General features: G+C 38.7%; 1 protein-coding gene across 6 annotated transcripts in view; it reads right to left on the reverse strand.

Moving 5' to 3' along the window:
• Positions 1-20304, reverse strand: part of si:ch211-51h4.2 — a 116350-nt gene that overhangs the window by 75155 nt on the left and 20891 nt on the right. For 5 of the 6 annotated variants that reach the window (XM_046050770.1, XM_046050769.1, XM_046050768.1 and 2 more), the window contains exons 7-8: positions 16366-16431; positions 7601-7724 (exon numbers count right to left, since the gene is read on the reverse strand). In XM_046050770.1, the coding sequence (XP_045906726.1) occupies positions 7601-7724; positions 16366-16431 (190 nt within the window). The remainder of the gene's footprint in view (positions 1-7600; positions 7725-16365; positions 16432-20304) is intronic. The other variant, XM_046050772.1, reaches the window with a different exon arrangement.

Here is a 20304-nt window from a genome sequence, read left to right on the forward strand (position 1 = left end):
CTTTTCTCTCCAAGTTGCTTTCCGATTCTCTTGTAGCCCATCCCAGCCTTGTGCAGATCAACAATCTTGTCCCTGATGTCCGTAGAAAGCTCTTTGGTCTTGCCCATGGTGGTGATGTTGGATGCTGGTTGTTTGGGTGTTGACAGGTGTCTTTTATACAGGTAACGTGGTGAGGCAGGTGTATTTGATGTAGATAATTGGTTGGGATTGGGGCTGTGTCTTAAAGAAAGACTAACTGTTCTTGTAGGAGCCAGAATACTTGCTGTTTGGTAGGGGGTCATATACTTGTTTTTCCTCATCAGATGGTTATCAATTTTTATAAATTCATATGATGTGATTTTCTGGAATTTTCTTTGGGATTCTGTCTTTCACTGTTAGAATGTACATATGATTAAAATTGTAGATTGTTGCATTCTTTGTAAGTGGGCAAACCTGCAAAATCAGCAAGGGGTCAAATACTTTTTTCCCCCACTGTACGTATGTATAAAAGATAATAGAAACATGTTCAAATCCCACCAACTACGCAGCCGATCCCTACCTGGATCTCCCCAGCTAAGTTAGCCTCCCCCAACGTTACATGGGGCTCTTTGTAACGGCGGTCACCACCTGCTACACTGCAGCCAGATGCCACCCTGACCCAGGGCTCTCTTGACGGCAATCTGGCAGGACAGCCACAAGGCACGCAGCGTGCCAGCTCTTCACACGCAGGAGAAAAGCATAACATACCAACATGCTCACCAACAGGTGGCTCTTGGCTAATCACCGGTCCGGCCAGACCAACTGCCCTGCAACATCAATTGCCTCGGCTTCATGTCCACTAGAAATGTAGGCTTATTTAGAGCCTATAAAATAAAGAAAGAAAGAAACAAAGGACATTCACTCTTTCATTTTAGTTAGTTTTGCAAACCTACAACACATTTTTAGGTAGTTATCTTTTTTTTAAAGCCTCTCTTTTTTTCCAGTTAACGACAGTGTTTTTTCACATCTAGTTTTCGTTATTTTGTTCGTCTTCGTTAATCGTAATTTATATGGGATTTTCAAACTTCAATGCTTCAAAGCAGTGAAAACTTTGGCTGGGAAAACGGCAGACTAACTGTACATACTCCTATGACAGGTAGTTCACGCCTAAAACAAACTTAAAAATACAAGAAAATTGGTAAGTTCTCCAAAACCACTTGTGCAAAAGCCACCTAAGAAAAAATCTGTTCATACGAGTGCTTCTTGCATGAGGTCCATTGATTTATAAGATGTTGCTGCCACTACTGGGGATGGAAGTAGGATTGGATGGGGTCTATCTCATTGTTGCATGCTGGGGGAGGGCCAGCTATCACCAGTAGGAGTGGTTAGGTGGTGCTAAACATAAACTGTAAGTTTACTTAGTGTGTATCCTAAATGTAAATGCTCCCTATTTGTATATTTGTCGACCACTCAATGCGGTGGTAAGATGTTGTCATGTGGTAACACTGACAATCATCAATTACAATAGTAAAGCTGTACTGTAAAACTGTTCTAGAGAGAGAAAAGAAGAAATGGAAGATCGTCTGTGCAGTCCAAACAACGGAGACATGTGGTTCTCCCTGTTCGGCACAGACAGACAGCTGTTGATTGAGTGACTGCTGCTTCTAAACTTTACACATGATCAATAAAATCAATGCGCAACTAACGTTAATGATTTTAACCCGCACACTGGTGCAGCACGGTAGCGGTTTGATAAGTATTTGTTGTCATTCATCCACATATCGAGTACATAATGAACCAAATGCCGTTTCTAAAGGCCCATGGTGCTCGATACAAGATTACAATAATCAACTTACAAGACAAGAAACAAACATGTAACTACACTAGATGAGACAAAAAAAAGGAACAAATATATTAAGGTGGAGTGAACGTGGTTTGGCTGGAGCATTGTAAAGTGCGTAGTTCAACCCCCATCTGACTCTATACAAATAACAGCAGCGGCAGAAATAAAAATAGCAGCAGCAGAGGTCAGTATTAACGCTGTAATGATGTAATAATGCTATGCAATGTTAGCTACATTTATATGAAGTAACATTAAATGAGATTTCTAAATATCTCCCAAGCCCAAAACTGATATCTCTGATGAGAGGCCAACACCAGGAGTGACACAGTCAACTAAAAACTTCAGACATCACTTACAATTGATGTTCTGTAGTTTGCTGTTGTGTGTGTGTGTATATGAGTTAATGAGGACTCATATGCGCACACACGCACGCACACACACACACACACACACACCAACAAATTACAGAACAACATTAATATTGTTCATATTTTAGAATTTTTATCCTGGTTTGTGGCGGCAAAATATTTGCCAGATTGAACTTTGTTTTAATAAGATTAGATTCAGACTTTATTTCCCCAGAGGGAGATTTGTTTGTTGATTTGTTCAGAGCCAGAAAACAAGACGGTGACGTCGCAGCAGAACATGCGCTGTGAGACAAGCTGCAGCAGAGCGGCACGTTTCCCAGTTCTAAGGCTATCAGTGAAGTTTTGTTAATTTAAAAAAGAAAAAAACAGTGAGTCTATCCTTTCAAGAAGAATACACAAAGGGTTGGTTCACTGTGAAAGTTATTGGGTTTTTTTATATGGACATCTCAGATGTTCCTGCCAAAAGACCATAAAGTGCCATACGATTGTCTTGGATAACAGTAGAAAAGTGCCAGTGGAATATGACTAAATAACACTGACAGTGACTAATCCAGCAACAGCTCGTCTGCCAATATGTCAGTGATTAAGCTGAACTGAAGTGGTTCATAGAGTGCAGAGCAACATAGTTAGGGAGAGAAAAGTAAAACCTCTGTCCTTGGGGAGATTCTATGTAAAGGAAGAATTGTGACAAACTGTCTTCAGCAACACAAATGCTCAGAGAGGCGAGCCCAGTGGAAAAACAATGGAAAGCTGCGTAAGCATTTCTTCTAGTGAGTGAGACCATTTTTTTTTTTTAAATTAGGATGTCATGTTTTAGGAAGATGGAGAGAGTTACTGTTACATGAAGTGGCAGAGTTCTCAGACTAACAAATAGCACATAACACATTTAGGTTCCTATCAGTGACTGGCTACAATTTTGAGTTATCATGTATTTGACCATAAAAAGGCACTGGAGATTTCCTACTTCACATTGAGATGTGTTAGATCTTATCTTCAGCACCTACAATACAGACATGGCTTTCTTAACTAACTAAAAGTCCCTGAGAATATATTTATATCCAAATGTTCTATCAGAATTACTTGCATTACATAATCATAGGCAGAGCTGGGCCTTAAGGTCCAAAATACAGGCTCTGACTACATGCAATTGTGAGTACCCACAGGGCAATCATACTGTGAGGTGACCGCACTGTATTGCTGTCCAATTAAGATAATAGTTATAAATCCATACATCCATTATATACCTGCTTATCCTTTGCTGGGCTGACGGGGGCAGGAGCCTTTCCCAGATGACATTGGGTGGCACACCAGTGAGCAGTTAGGTCACACCAGCAATGCTAATTGACACTTAATTAAAACCACATTAGAGTGTCTGGATCAGTTCTGCTTGCACTGTATTACTATTTAAATTGTTTCAAATGTACCAATGGAAGCGTGTGTGTATGTGATGGGAATGTGAGTGAGGCGATTGTGTGTGTGTGTGTGTGTAGCCTGCCTGTGTGTATGTTTAGTGAAACCCAGTCAATCTTGATGTTTTGTGCTGATTATTTTCTTTGGTATTGATTTCACTGGGTTGGTGGTTGCTGTATTACCCATTCAATCACCTTATCACTGTTATGTGGAGATTGTTTTAACTGAGTGAACCAATATAATGTGATGATGTGATGTGATGTGATCTTTGCACAGTTTGTTGGCTCTATATAATAAATAATATAATTATACACATTCATATGTTTTGGGCACCCCCTGAGAAAAGTGAAAATATTGTGAAATATTTGTTTGGTTACTGTAATTATTTCTCCTGTCCATACTGGCTGTGAAGTGACCATGTCCTAATGCGATTCCAATGTAAGAGATGGAGGTCAAAACACACAGTATTATTCTCTCAAACTACATACAACATTGATATGTGAGTATTATATTAAGATAGACCTAAAACATATCCTTTAATTCATTATTTTAACGTCAAATTGTGTAAATAGTGTCAGAAAGCGTGTGTCAGCCAAAGTGTTGCATCAACACCTAACACAGCAGATGTAGCAGTTAGTGGTACAATACTTTTGAGGCACTGTAACCTTGAGCTTTGTGATGGTGTTAAATGTACCCTGGCCCAGGCCTAAAGACTTCTTTCAAGAGCTCATGCTGAGCTGCTGACACTCCCTGATGTTGACAAGCAATGACCTGAAAAGCCCAAATCTCTCACACACACATTGGGAGCTCAATAAGCACCACAGCTTCTGCATGAGGTGACCAGTGTATAATGCCACTCCCATCCATTTTGCCGGCATGACCTCGAACGCAGACAGCAGTCATGGCGACATGACATCCATCAGAAAGGTCCGGAGGATATACACTTTTAGGGAGTGAATAAAGACAAAACTGAAAAGCCCATAAAATGTGAAGCGTGAAGGTGAGAGAAGACTTTTCTTTTGTCAAATAACAGACAGAGAGTAAAACACTACACAATAATTCATATATTACAACATTTTAGAAGAAGTCTTAATTATATTTTCACATTTCCAATTTAATTTTTTATGGAAGGTAATATTTAAAAGGATAGGGAAGTATATTGTAATGTGAACTGCTAGGCTTCTGAGACTAAGATACCAAGCAATAACATAACTCACATTTAGGCAGTTTAATATTGGAACCGCTGGCCACAGTTTCAAAGCTAGTGCATTTGATTATATGGCATTGTGAATAACGTACTCACCACTAGGAAAACAAAAAGGAAAGTGCCCCTAAATGTTTTTCAGTGGAAGTTTTTCAAACCTTCATTCATGACACAATGTCAAATGTACATGGCTGGCAGCACAGTCATGGGTAAATGTCACAAGGTTCTGTGTTTCTAACGTTGAGCATGGCAGGGCTGTACAGAAACAGAAATGTTCGATCAGTTCAAGAATATTGGGTGAAATCCTAAAAACCTTACTAATGTCTGACCACTCGTGGCCTTTATAGGCCTGTAGTAGTGCTATACATTTTAGATGTCGTGATAACCGCAAAAATTTAGATACCGTGCTATTGGTCAAGCCTGTCGTGGAGGATGGAAAGCACCGCAACAACCGCAATGTTCATTTGATAGGCTGTATCGAAATAAGGTCTCCATCTGCATACAGGATACCCCCAGGATTCTCAAAGTTCAATTTAAGACTTTTTAAGACCTTATTAACACCACCTAGGATGAAATTTAATACCAGCTTCACTGCCGTGTAATGAAAAATCTGTATTAATTTTAAGCCAGAGGAAATTATTTACAAAGTTACATGAATTTAATAAAACATTTTTATTATAATACATTAATATTTAACACACTATAGCTTTTTGGGGTGTGTTTGTACTTTGATATGAATCAAGGACGTCACTTTGTGTTGAAAAGTGGTGGGGACACAAGGGTTCAGATTAGGGGTGTGACGATACACTTAGCTTACATGCACGATTTACAATATTGGGTTCACGAGAACAAGACAAGAAGATATTTTAACACTATTTTGATGAAATATTCAATGCTGAAATATATACATGGAGGTCTGGGGGTCCCTTAGAACATTTTGAGCACTAAACACTTAATTTTCTGCATTCTGGAGACATTTTCTGCACCAATTTATGGTAGAATTGTCTTTATTTATATAAAGACATCCTGTTCGGTTTGTGCATCACAACTGGCTCTCCGTTGCTGTTGTAACATTCACTGACCAGGAACCTGCAGCGGGTCTTCCAGCTCCGCTGTTTCATTAGAGCTCGCCATAGTGTGAGCGCCACTCCTCGGCCTCAACCGCCACTTGTCCGTGTCTCTGGCTTAATTTCAGACACTTTCCCATTTGACGAGCTAGCGTTAGCTTGTTAGTAGCCCGTCAGAGACGTTTTGTTTTCTTTCCTAACTGACTGATACGCGCCAGAGTTTGGATGCCGGAGCTCGTGTACCACAAACACTCCACAGTTCAGAGCGTAAAGCTGAACGCTGACATAAACAGGAACGCTACCTGTACTGCCATGTAACATCAGAGTCACACCAAACGGAGTAAATTATATAGTCACACACATAAAAAGTGTTTATTTATGACGTTACTGCATTTATTTAATCCTATGAAAGGACAAGAACAAATATTATTAAATATTATTTTTGGAATATGAAATTTAAGACTTTAATACTTTTAAGACCCCACGGGTACCCTGTGCATAGACGGATAGCAGAATGGTATCTGACAGAGCAATGGACAAAACATTCAAAAGCAAAATACGCAAACAAAGGGCCCTATTTAAATTACTGTGCATGACACAAGGGCATTTGGGTGTGTCCAACTCCACTTTTGCTAGTTAAACGGCACATAATCTGGGCACAAAGTAAGGCACACAGAGCAATGGGGATGTATTCAGTTTCTTAATTAATCATAGGTTCGTTTTTTTGGGCGTAACATGAATTAAACCAATCATAGTGTAATCTCCCACTCCCTTTGAAAGCCTACCTACTTACACAGCGCGGTTGCTGGGAGTGAAAATGACAACTGCGTCGATTGGAAACTAGCAATAACACTTTGGCTGCAAGCCGCTTTGTGCCAGGTATAAGATATAGCCCAAAGAGTTGGATGGGTCAAAATTGTTTTACTGTGAAGAGGACAAACATGAAAGAAAAAATGTAATATTAGGTTTTATTATTATTAAAAGTTTGCAACTGCAATAAAGGTTTGAGCTCTACTGCATCTCTCTTACTCCTCTCGTCTTTTTCCATCGTTTTCTTCTAAGCAATGCCTTTTTTTCCCCCTCTACCTCACTGCCTGTAAAAAATATATATCTCAGTATATACTGTATGCCACTTCAGTAAATCTGTGTGTATTGCATAGTTACATAAATCAGTATCAGTCGGAGGCTAGCACCACGTCCCATTTATCTTCATACAGATCTCCAAACAAGGTACTGAAATGTATACAACAGAGACAAGTTGAGGATAGGATTTGTACACATTTGATGAAATGGGCACAACACAACTAAAGTCAACTCAACATAAGACACTGTTGAATGCAACAACTACCATGTGGTTAAAGTAAGATGAACTATTGAGCAATGATAAATGGTGACACAAGCCCAACTGTATGGAATCAGTATAATCTGCAGCAGAACTACCAAGCAACCAGAGATTCATTTCTCTTCATGTTAGCATCGCTGGACACACCAGGAAACCCCCCTACTACACCAGAAAAGTCAGACAAAACACAGGAACAATGAGTATTCTATGTCTAATATCAAGTGTAAACTCACTACTTCATATAATACTGATCACATTATTATTGTTATTCCTAACATTCTTCTCTATTCTTGTATTCTTATTACTATGATATGCCACAGTTCTTCCCAACTGAAAGGAATTTATTTCATTACTGGGGATGACAAATAATAACCATGGAAAATTGGATAAAATCGAGTATTGGGTTACCGTGACAATGAGCATGATTCCTTTCAGCAGGGTAAGCAGCGAAGTGATTGGCTGGATGACTGTGTGGGCTAGTAAGATAGCCAGAGTTAGAGTCCAGGTGAAAGCCGGGATCACATAGATGTGCCTGTGGAGGAAACACACAAGCAATCATGCATTTGAAAGCTTTTATTTATGCTGACATTAAGTAAACAGAACAACTGAACGACACAAATGTTCCTGCCTGGACCCCTGCTCTGTCATGATACACTGACACACCTACAGGTGCAAGTAGCAGAGCCTTCTCCAAATGTGGTGACTGAGATAAGATAAGCCTTTATTGATCCCCAGAGGGGAAATTCTGATGTGGCAGCAGCACAAGGAAATAAATACAGATTAAAAAGAGTGAGTAAAAAATTAAATAATAAGAAGCAAAAATAGAATCTCTACAACAGCAATTAAAAAGAAAAAATTACAAGGCAAACGTGACAGTGGTGTGACGAGCCAGCATCACACCACTATGACATGATGTCACAGTGTGTGGTCTCCACTGCTGGGCACCAATGTAACACTTTACATGTGGGTGGGGTGAGCCTTGCAGACAACAGAGCATTGACAACTGGACCTCCTCCGGTAGGACAGTCTGCTCTGTCCCTTCCTTAAGAGGTGTCAAAGTTGTCAGTTTCAGTCCACTTGGATGAGTCCACCCACTCCACTTCTTCTCCTTGTATAACGGCGACAGGGAGGCTAAAGTTTCTCTGGTTGTAATTGTTGTTGCGCCATGTACTTTGTTGATGCTTCCAACAATGGACGAGTCATCGGAAAACTTTTGAAGGTGGCAGGAACCTGAGATGAAACTGAAGTCTAAGGTATAAAGACACTCCTCATCAGCGAACTAGGAACATTACCTGACTGCTAACAATAAACACAAGCAGTGAGCTTTAATATGCAAGATGTGAGAAAAAGAAAGACTGCTTCTTTGTAACCTTGGTGACGAATGCCAAACTGTGGTCCAAAATTCAGCCACCTTCCAAAAACAAACACCTGTCTGCTAATCTCATTAGCAACACCAACATCTGGTGTGTCAGCTGCAAGGCTTGAAAACACATCAAAATACCTGCAGGTAAAGAGCCATCCGACGTTATGTCTTTGACTAAGTCGACAGTTCTGTAACGTCTTGCATCTGCACATACAATTATTCGCACATAAAACAACCATTCAACAAATATTCAGTCACCGAGTCTACATTTATTCAAGTGCTGTATTATTTTTTGAGCTACTAATTACTTTACATAAGAAGCAAATGCTTGAGTAGAGACTTTCCAACACTGAATAGATTAGTAAAAATTGTTCAACTAGCTACATTAAAATGCTGCTTACACATTAATGCATCACCAGAAATGATCAAATGAAATAAAACACATAATGTGAACAATATTGTTCTTTCTTTTACTTTTGATTCTTTAAGTACGATTCGCTGATAATACTTCTGTAGTTTTACTTGTGTAACAACTTCTTCCTCCACTGAGCAAACCAGTTTAGAGGCCACGCACTGGATTAGCATTTATTTTAACTTATTATTCATTTATTTGTGTATTTATGTTTTTATATGCTCTTTTTGACTCTTGACTGTTTGCTTTTCTAAAATGGTTATAACTGAATTTCAAGAGGCCTAACTCCATGAATTAAGGCTCAAGGTCTGCCATGCACTGTGGGCATAAAGTGCAACCCAGGGTCAACATAAAACAGCTTAGAGTTGGAAAGGCTCTATTAATATACTGCACATTATCAAGGATGTGCTTTTGTATATGACCTGCATGATATGTGTGACTGTATATTGTATATGTGCTTTTGGCTATTTTCACACTTGTATAATATAGGGTTCTGCAACCTCAGCCCATCTATTTGATGCAAGACGATTACAGAGACAGTATCCACATAGACATGAAACTCCTGAAAACAGCATGATATAAACCAGCTCCTTCTTCTCTACTGTGTTCACTTCGTGATGGTCTTGAACGTGGTGAATGAGGGAGAGCGGCAGTAACTTCTACTCATGATGATCTATCAATCCCGCAGGCAACAATACGAAAAGCTGACTTTTTTTTACCTTTATCGTTATAAAGAAAAATTTCTGATGTAGCATTTGGCCAAATTGAATGAATATAATTAAAAAGCATTTTTTTTAATCCATTAAGTTTTACCAGTGAGAAAAGATACACTGAATGATTTGTTTGGTTGAGAAAGAATGTAGAAAACTGATTTATAATAATGATATAATAACTATAACAGAAATCCACTTCCGTTTTATTTTGGCTTGTTTTTCAAATATAAACTACATTTTTCATTAAAACACAAATTATAATGTAATCACAAAATGTTATTAAAAAACAAACAATTGCATGCTATGTGCTCAACGTTACTTTCATTCACAGCCATTAAATTAAAACTAAACATTAAAAACTAACTTGGTTTTAAACTATTAATTAACTAGTAATAATTGTTACAAATGTGTATGTGTACAGAAATTATAATATTAAAAATAAGTAGTGAAAACATTCAACGTTACAGTCAATTGTTAGCTCGTTATGCCAACTGTATTAATTAGCAGGAGTAAGATTATAAGATTTAACATCACTAGCTGTAGAAACAAGGATGTTTTTTTAATTAATCACATTTTAATTAATCACATGAGAGTTAACTTAATGGTTTAAGATATTGTTTTACTTCTCTAATATTTTAAGCTACACAGAAAACGAGCGATTTTAAAAGCTAAAACTCTGTTAAAGGAATATTAAGGGACAATAATCTGGTCCCTGTGTTGAGAGTGAATCTAAGTATTGCTTCAAATCTCGCAGAGCTCTGTTTGCTTTGTCTCCAGGACACCCAGCATCTTACAGCAGTGGGACTGAGAGGAGAGTTTTTGTGCAGAGACCTGCAGTAACCTATTGATTGCTGCCCCCGGGGAGGGGGAATAAGGTGGTTTATCCAAAGGAGGCTGCCCAAGGTTTTTTCACTCCAGTAACCCTGCCATCCCACTCCCACAACGCATCGCAGCATCTCCCCAGGCGCTGAGCAAGCAGATAATGAAGCACCCCGGCGTGCCAATGAAGCGGTGCAACCGACGCGCAGAGTTTAATAATATTATTATTTGGGTGAAGTATTTACTGGGGCATGACAAAATAAATTAGTCCTGTTAACTGATAAAGGTAATTATAGGCTTGGGAGAGGGAAAGGGGAGGAGTGACGTGGGCAACAACGATCAGTTGAAGAGACGGCTCACAGAGCTGCATTGATTCCTGCTTCAGTGACTTGAGAGTGCAGTAGGAGTTAGTCAACGCCACCAGTATGATAACACACTATTCAGTTTCAACAACTTCAGTTTAAACACAGCAGCATTTCAGCTTTTATTCTATATATAGACAGTATTATCCTTATGACTGCTCTAAAATGACTTCTGTGGGGATCATCCTTATAATCTCTACAGCAAACCGCAGCAAATGCTGAAGCTTCGACTTCGCTATACTTTTTATCTAATTTTTCCAGCTTTATTGCTGAAACACAGTCACTGGAAAAGAAAGACTCAGATCTGGGTGGTGGATCGACTCAAAGACCAGCACCCAGATCAACCGGACCAGGCACCACGGCGGGAGAGGAAAGAGAGCCGGGACACACATTCTCCCCAGACGCAAATTCAAAAAATGCACTGCAGAATGTTCTGGGTGTTTACGTGTATGTACGGTAGACAGCCTTTGTATACAAATATCTGTATATTGTTTTATTTTCAGACATTATCAGACATTTTGTGTTTTCAAACTCAATATTATTTCTAACTATTATTTCTTATGTGAGAGAAAGTAAATTAAGTAAACCTGATCGGTGGCCATAGTAAACAAATGACAGGTATTTGAAAAATGTGTTGTACTTAACTCAATCTCTAGCTAAACAATCCCCAGGCTTATTCGAACCAGAACTTTTCAGGTGGCTTCCTTCCAGGAATTGCGTGGCAGAAATATTGTCATGTCTCTTGTTTATGGAGGACTTTTCAAAGTGAATCATGGTTTTTCAAGCTTCAGAGGGCTTCCTCAACAGAATGATGTAAATGAATACACCCCAAAACTATTCAACGGCTTAAAGATATCCTTTTTCAACAACCTGCTCAGAGTTGAGACATACACACTAAAGGATAATTTCAGTATTTTAAAACCTGGACCCTATTTTCACATATTTTGGTGCTGAAATGTCTAGTAGGTACAAAATGTTTCTGAATCTGTGCAGTAGATGCTTTAGCCGGCAGCCACAAACCTGCTGCAGTGGCAGCAACGTGTTGCTTAGGGGCAAGTGTGCCCGTCCAAATTCTGTCCACAATAAGCGCTTGTTTCTGACAAACTCAGACTGCTGCTCAGAGACTCAGAGATGCTTGCTAGTCAGTTATTTTATTTGGTTGGCCACAGCACAGGAAGGATTGTGAAACTTGTCTTTTCACTTCCTTCTGCATATTATCATATTTGTGAAATAAATAAAAGAAATGTGACTGTAAATGTGATGTTTCAATTCTGTAGAAAATCACAAGTTGCACTTCAGTTGGGTACATATTACTAAGAGCTTTAGTAAGACCATGCAGCAAAGGTGTAATCATGTTGTTTTCTATATATCTCAGACGTCATACTATTTGTTATCAACATTTTCTCATCGTCTTTTTTATCCAAGCACTCAACAAATAATTGGTTGTATTTGTACTAGTCTTTTGAAGTAGTCTCAATAACATTTCAGAAGAAATTTGTGCAGCTAGATATTTTCCAGAATAAGATATAACATTCAAAATATATGATGTTCCTTACATTTTAGTAACAACTTTCTGACTTAAAGCGTGACAACATGTAGGTATCTGTAAACAAAATGTTGCCCAACAGTTATCAGGACCAGACAGCTAGAAACTACAAAATTAGAGAAGCCCAAACATTTGATTAATTTAGAAGTATGGATTTAGAAATACTGACTCTTGTTAGCCATATTGGCCAGTACCATCTTGAAAGTAGCAGCCACAGAGATAAAGGTTCAGTGTGTAGGTTTGTCTGTTTTGAGCTACTGTAGAAACATGGCGACGCAACATGTGACTTCGTTATAAGAGGACCCGCACTGTATTTAGACAGAAATGGCTCATTCTAAGGTAATAAAAACATAACGGTTCATTATGTAAGGTCTTTATACACCACTGAAAACATAATTATGGATCTTATTTTGCATTATATTGCGTAGATTCTCAGAATTATTACACACTGAACCTTTAAGTGAAGTGAGTGACAGATGAAAAGTTTTACAGGTATCTGTTCATTTAGTATTTATTAGTAGAGATTTCAGACTGGGGTTAGTCATCTAACACAGACATTAAAAATAAATAAATAAATCCTCACCATCTGATAATGGAGTATTTTTGCCTCAGGAAACATCTCTGCTGTGTGTGTATGTTTGTTTAAAAGGATGCTGTAAGTTCATGCAATGCTTTCAGAGCCTCCCACTCTAGTGGGCAGCTATCATCTCTCAGGGTTGCATCAGCTATTAAAAAAATTCAATTTCATGAAAAATATTATATTGTAAGATCATGTAGCCTTAAGCAACACTTCCCTGAACTGACAATTCACTTTCAAATGTTTGCTTTGTGAGAAATGAAAGTGGAACTGATGAAGAGTCAGACTGATGTGGGAGAGCAACAGAAGGTTTTTCTTAACAATCAGTGTTTCAGCCTCTGATATCTTAAAACCTGGCATTTGATATTCTTTGCATATTATTTATTTTATTTAAATGTTTTTCACTGCACAGTAAAGTGTTTATTCTTTGTTTAAAGAGTTTCTGTTTCTGAACTGTCTGAATGAGTCACTCTGAATCACACACTGCTAACCCTAAAAAGTATCACAGTAATTTATATGTAGATGGAGAACTCATATGTTACAAAAGAGACAATCTAAGCCCCTCTCGGTAGATATTACACTGTGGATTTTACAAATTACACTAACCCTGGACTCCAACCAAAGTCGTAAATTAAAACTTAAACTAAAATCAAGACATATGGTATTGGCATATGGGAAAATAGAAATAGAAATAAAAATAGTAATATAGTAACAAAATGCCTACTCTTCACACACGGCGAATAAGCAAACGTGAGGTGACTTAAAACATTAATTCATTTTAAAAAAGAATGAGGGGCCTGATTCCAGCCCACATCCATATGTAACTAAAAGGAGTGGGATTTATCCCAAGCACACACTAAAACCATTTGAAATGCTGTATCTATCACATAAATATCTATTAATGTCCTTAGGAAAAACTGGGGCAATAAGTTTTAATTATCGTCCAATACAGTGTAAGCTTTAGGAATATTAATATGTAGAGGGTTACCGCGAGCGAGCTCTGTTTTGGACCAGGTTCCAAGTTGATAAAATAGCAGGATCCTACATGCTCCTAGGCCAACAAATATCTTCATTCAGACTTCTCTTTTTTATCCTGCGATGGACGATGCCTTTGGTTTAAATGACAAATACAGTCCCCTCCAAAAAAACCCTCTAGATGTGAATACCAGGAAATAAAAACTGAAATTCTGAACTCTTGTCTCAGACTCATCTTTTGATCTTAAATCCAAATGTCTTCAGTGAACAACGAAAACAAAGGAATTCGCCTTACTGTTCCAATACTTTTGGAGGGTCTGTATTACTGGTGGAGATACTGTATGTAACTACTTAACACTAATGTCATAGTTATTTACCAAAAGGCCAAAATGAAATCTTTGGCTTGTCTGGTTTAAGTGCTCTCTGTAACCTGGTGTCTGTTCTCAAAGATCATTAGTGAGGCACAAAATGTAACTCTGCAATAGTGAACAAGTGGACAGTGTTGTTGTTGTAGTTCAATAAGACTAACATAGTGGTGAGTCTTCTACAGTGAAATAATCTAGCTGATCATGTCAGGGCCTTGAGTTGGAATGCCCCAGTTAAACATGAATTCATATTACTAGTGCAGTGCCTGTTCACAGGGGCCGATGTGACGCCTCCATGCGCTTTTCGGCAAGAGGCGGGCCGCTGATCAAATAAATAAATAATTACTTTAATAGCATGTGAAACAGTCTCTTAGGTAATTTGTTGAAGAGGGAAAAAAAATGTATACGGGCAAGGGGGAACACAACCCTCCGATTGTAAAGCCTGTGCACTACTGACTGAGCTAACCAGGAACCAGACAATTGTTTTGAAAATCAAACTTATCTGCTAACCCAACCTACAGCATTAATAACACGTCATTAATAACACGTCATTAATAACACGTCATTAATAACACCAAAACAACATGACAATGGCAGAGATACTGCTTGATATTCAGCACTTCTTTAGAACTAAACATAAAACTCTTACGACTCTGTTTCAACACCCTTTATCAAACCTGCGTGATGACGATTACTCCATTTCAACAATTCACAACCAGATCGGAGCACATAAGCCCTGCCCCCACAACTGTATCTCGCTCTCATTGTTGCAGAGCTGAGCAGCATAATCTCCACCCACTCGAGCAGCTTCGCTGTGCCCCTGCAAGCGCTCCCTGCTGTCGCTGCTGCAGAGCTCAGCTCAGCGCTGTTCTCTACTGTATTTATTAATTCTGAACATGTTGCTTGTTCACATTGCACCAAACACACAAACACACACACACACACACACACACACAGATTCCCATCCTTATTAGAGAGATATCAATTTATGCTAATTCACAAATGTGGAAAGCTGAACAGGGGCAGCTAGCCAATAGAGGGTAATAGGGCACCACCCTCCTACAAAATAAAAATAAATTATTATTAGTATTATTTTTTTAAATAATTTATTCAATGTAACACATTTTCAAGACAGTTTGTCCTGCCTCTGATATCATAGTCCAATCAGCTGCAGTGTAAAGTCGTGATCCGAGGAGTACCGATCCTTTCAGGCGATTTCAGTCTGGATGAAGAACGGTCTGATAGACTTTCCTGCCACGGCAGTTTTTTTCCAACTCCAATGTAATCTCCATGGGTTCCAGGGAGCTTGCACTAACATATTTTTGTCATTCATAACCTGGTGCATTCACATCCTCCTTGGATGGTCCCATTTCCAGTGGTGTTGTAATGTGAAAACAACATGGACGCTATAAAAAAGATGTGTTGTATTTTACTGCTCAGAGCATTTAAAAAGCATGTTGATAGCCGTTTCTGTTAAAAGTTTGCAGACCCCCCCCCCCCAATTATTCTGACCCCACATGAGGCAGCAGTCACCTTCAAGATCAACATGGCTAACATTGCCTCAACTCAGAGGGGCGACTCCATCGTGTCACCGCTTTTTTAAATCTTTCTGCCAGAAAGGTTTTAGTAAGTCAGGTGAGATAGTATAAAGAGTCCATAAAGGGAGCAGGTGCAATGGATGAATGGGTTAGCTACATGTCTTTCACATGGCAGATTGGGGTTTGCTTCTTGTGTGACCACAATGTGAAACAGTTGCAGTTTGGTTAGGTTTAGTCTTGGGCTTTGATTAGATACACCGGTGAGATACCTTAGTACTGAAGCTGAATCTAAATGGATAGGATTAGAAATTTCAAATGATTCAGTTTTAAAATGAGCATATTTCACATTGGATTCAGATTCCACAAAGGGCTACTAAACTCCAACCCATGTCACCTTTCAGTAATTTGATCCAGATAATAATAAAGTCAATAGCAGTAATACACTTCACTTCGGGCAAGTTTGTACTTCTTCTACAGATTATTTGTGTATGTGGAAGACTTACCTGACATTAAGAAGAGCAGCGTAGGCCTCACTGCCAGCTAAGACATAACTAATTCCAATAGAAATACTGGAGAGAGATAGAATAAGAGAAGAGAAAGGAAAGAGGAGAAAAGAGACAGGCAAACGAAAAAGGGGGAAGAAAAAGGAGAGAAAGGTTGTTAGGTATTAGGCAGTAATTGGTCATCATCTACTATCATGGTTAGCGCTCCTCCCTTGAATAACATTAAGATGTTGCCTCATCATAGCGCCTGAGGCTATGAACAGCTAAGAGATTTCATTTTTTTAATGTTTGCAAAGCAGAGCCTTGATCCTCCACAACTTTTCGATTTTATATTTGCTCAAACCAAAAGTTGCCTTTGGAGGCCACTTAAAGCAAATGCCTTGGTTGTACATTTCATATGTACTCTGAGCATAACACACACACAAAGCCAGAAATCTATGTGCCTTCAGAAAGGAGATGGATGTGGTTGAACATTAGAAATGAGTGTTTTTACTGTAGGCTTCTATCCAAAGTGAACGACAAGACAGGTTTTTGTAGCTCAACATATGTTCTGCTCCTTATAACCTTAAGCCTCTGTAATCTCTCAACAGTTGGCTGTTGAGAGTGCAAATCCATTAGCCATTTTCTCCAGACAGCTGAGTGTTACTTTGGAGAGCTGAGTTACACCCACTCTTTCAAATGTCCTCTCTTTCAAATCTTAAGAGGAAATTCCAAAAAATGTTTCATGCGGGCTAAGTCCTCTCATCTACAGCAGTCTAAGCCATACTTTTGAACAAGAACAACTTACCAAAGCTGCACAGGAAAGAACAGAGAGCATGTGATGTCAAAGAAAAGATGATTCAAACTCGAGATATTAACCACAGCTATTTAAAAGTAAATAAAATCATCAGGGATGAAGGGCATTTTATGTTACTTTGAATAGAATTATTAGAACTCTAACTTCCTGTCATACTCTCCTAAACATATGGAACATTTCCCCACAAAAATGAGCTGCAAACATATCAACAACACGCACAACATTTAGCCATCAACAACAGGTCCTTGCAGACCTCTTTATATCTCTAGTGTAACATGTCATGACACCTAAAATGAAGCAGCAGTATGCTGTAGGACTTCTGAGCTCATGTTCACACATACTGTTGGTCAACAACACATACTACCATATGTCAACAAGTAAAAACTATCCCTTTGACTTTTAAAAGTAGGCCAAAAAATCCAAACGTAATATGTGCGATATAAGAATGAACACTAAATCTAAAATGTGTGAAAGACTTAATGTACATTGATGCATTCTGTATACAGGGCGCGACAAATCTACTGCACTGACAGGACTTTTTGTAGCCAAATCAATGGCAGCTGCAGGGCTTGTGAACATGCGTCACCTGCATGCCTGGGCAAGACTGTAAACAGCGGCTTTGGAATGAAATCCAAATTATCCATCCAAACACAATACGTACAGATGGGTGACAAATGAAAGGAAGATTGGTGTTAGTCCACCACGAACCTCCAAAACAACTTCAGTGCTCCTTGGCACAGATTCTCAAGTTCTGTGAGAGAAAATTTCATCAAGAATTGACTATTTATAGTGAGTAGTTACACAGTTGGAATTGGTCAAAAAAGGCTCTGCTCTTTGAGGTAGCTCTCAAAGAATCTAAGCAGCAATGAGGATTCTGCTTTTACTTTCATATTGTACATGAAAATTAAAAGGAAGCTTTGGCAAAAGTTCAATAAGGAAGAAATGTTTTCACATTTTGCCTTTATGGATGTATTTCTGTTATTTTCTGCTACATTACCCACTCATTTAGTGAGAGTTTTCCCTTTAATTTGTCACCTGTCTGCATGTGTGGGTATGTGTTTAGCTGGCTCAGTGAGGCAGAATAAAGTATAATAGTTTTAGGGTTCAATCCTCCAAATTCAAATGTTCTAAATTATACAAAAATACAAAGATATTTTACAGTAAAGCATGTACATACACAATATATACACAGGTCTATTATGAATTATTATTATATGAATTATTCATTTTTTTGATCAGCAAACATTTTGTATTGGTATTTCCAATGTATTAAAAATACACGTTCACTGTGAATTATGTGCATTCATTGTATACATGCATGTGTATATTTGCATGTCTTTCTCTGCTGCGCGCAGTATTGTGTGTCATAGTGTGTCATTGTGTGTGTCGTACAACAGCTCCACCGTGTAGGGCAGTACATAAAGACCAAGGGGCGCCAAGGGTAAAAGATGCAGGCTATGTTTTGTGTGCTGTGTGTGCGCATCTGTGTGTGTGTGCGGGGTCAAGCCTCGGCATTGATCGACCACTAAGCCTCCTTGAACACAAAGAGGGAACTATCGATTGGCCAGGTGTTACAGAGCTGCTCGTACACTGATAACAAGACCTTCCACCAGCGATGCTAAAAGCCCCCTCCCCCTCCTCTCTGCCCATAAGGACACACACGTCAACACATAGCCCTGTCCTTTAAGCTATACTAGTGTACCATTGTAAAAACAAAACAACAACAACAAATTATTATGCTTTATTTAACGGACAAGTGAAAGTCCCGAGTAGCCAGTTGGTGCTAATCCTAATTGAAGCTGTGTTTTTTTGGTGTATCAGCAGTATCAGCCTATACAATGACTTTTCCAGACCATTACTTTTACTGGGTGACACAGACAGACCATTTGTTTGGAGCCATTGGAGAAATTGATAAAAAAAATAAAAAATAAAAAATAAAAAAAACCAGAAAGAGAATGCAGTTCTCCATTAGGGAAATCAAACAACAATTTGCTTTTACAGCATTGTGGGAGTTTCTTTACAACGTTTGTAAATTAAAATAAAGTATGCTACTTTTTTTCTGTAACCAGCCACAGTGGTCTCTTGATTCAGAATTTCATTGCAAAGATTACTTTACTAGCTGTCAAATTTAAATGTATGACAGAACAGTGACTGAAAACAGGTTGGACACCTTAAAAAAATCAGCAGACTGCAGACGCTGCAGCAATAATCATATTTTATATTTTACTTGGCTCAGACCTGTAAATCTCAATATCTCAAGACTGTGCAGCAAATGATATTAAGTCTGAACCTCAAGGACACAAGTCTGCAGCCCTGGCTCAGTTGAGAGTAGTTGTGTTGGTCCAGAACACTGAAACAGGAATGACTAGGCAGGTTTCTCTCATTGTTAATATTAAACATGTTAGGATATTGCACCCTTTTCCAGTAACAATGGCCAAGCAGAAGACAGTGAACCTGCATGCTATGATTTGATAGTAGACTTGGGTTATAATTCAAACAATGTCATAGAGGTCAGGAGCCAATATTTTAGCTCAAGTCTGTATTGATCTTAGTACACATGCTGCTGAAAATAAGTCATGGGAGCCTACGGACAGAAAAAAAATAGGGAGCAGTACTGGCTATAAGATGGTTTATACCATGTAGTATTGTGTACTGTTTACTGTTGGTACCCACACTGCACCCAATCAGTTTCCATCTAGGATAATAAAGTTAATCAAACATAAACAAAACTAATACTGCATTAATTGATTTTATGGTCACTCAGGAGCAGCACAACAAGCTGTAAACGCAACATTGTATTATCTATAAAGCTGATATGGTGCAAAAAACAGGTCTGTTTTGTTGTCCACCAAATCTTGTGGGAAATATCTATCTCTTCAGCTGCTAAATGCTCCACTTCACCATAAGGTTGGGAGGTCTGACGGTAGATACCTCCCAACCTGTCTCCTACAGGCTACATTTAGACTGCAGGCCTTAAAGTTCTCATGAAACGGAAACCAAAGTGCTATTTGCTTCCGAATATTCAGGTGTTTCCTGTTGAAACACAAAGCTAGGGAGGGACTTGTCGCAAATATTGATTGACATTTGCAGTAGCCAATAGCGCTGAATGTGCGTTACGCCCGCTATAGCTACAGTGATTGACA

The sequence above is a fragment of the Micropterus dolomieu genome, linkage group LG05 (genome assembly GCF_021292245.1).
Source record: "Micropterus dolomieu isolate WLL.071019.BEF.003 ecotype Adirondacks linkage group LG05, ASM2129224v1, whole genome shotgun sequence".
NCBI lineage: Eukaryota > Metazoa > Chordata > Actinopteri > Centrarchiformes > Centrarchidae > Micropterus > Micropterus dolomieu.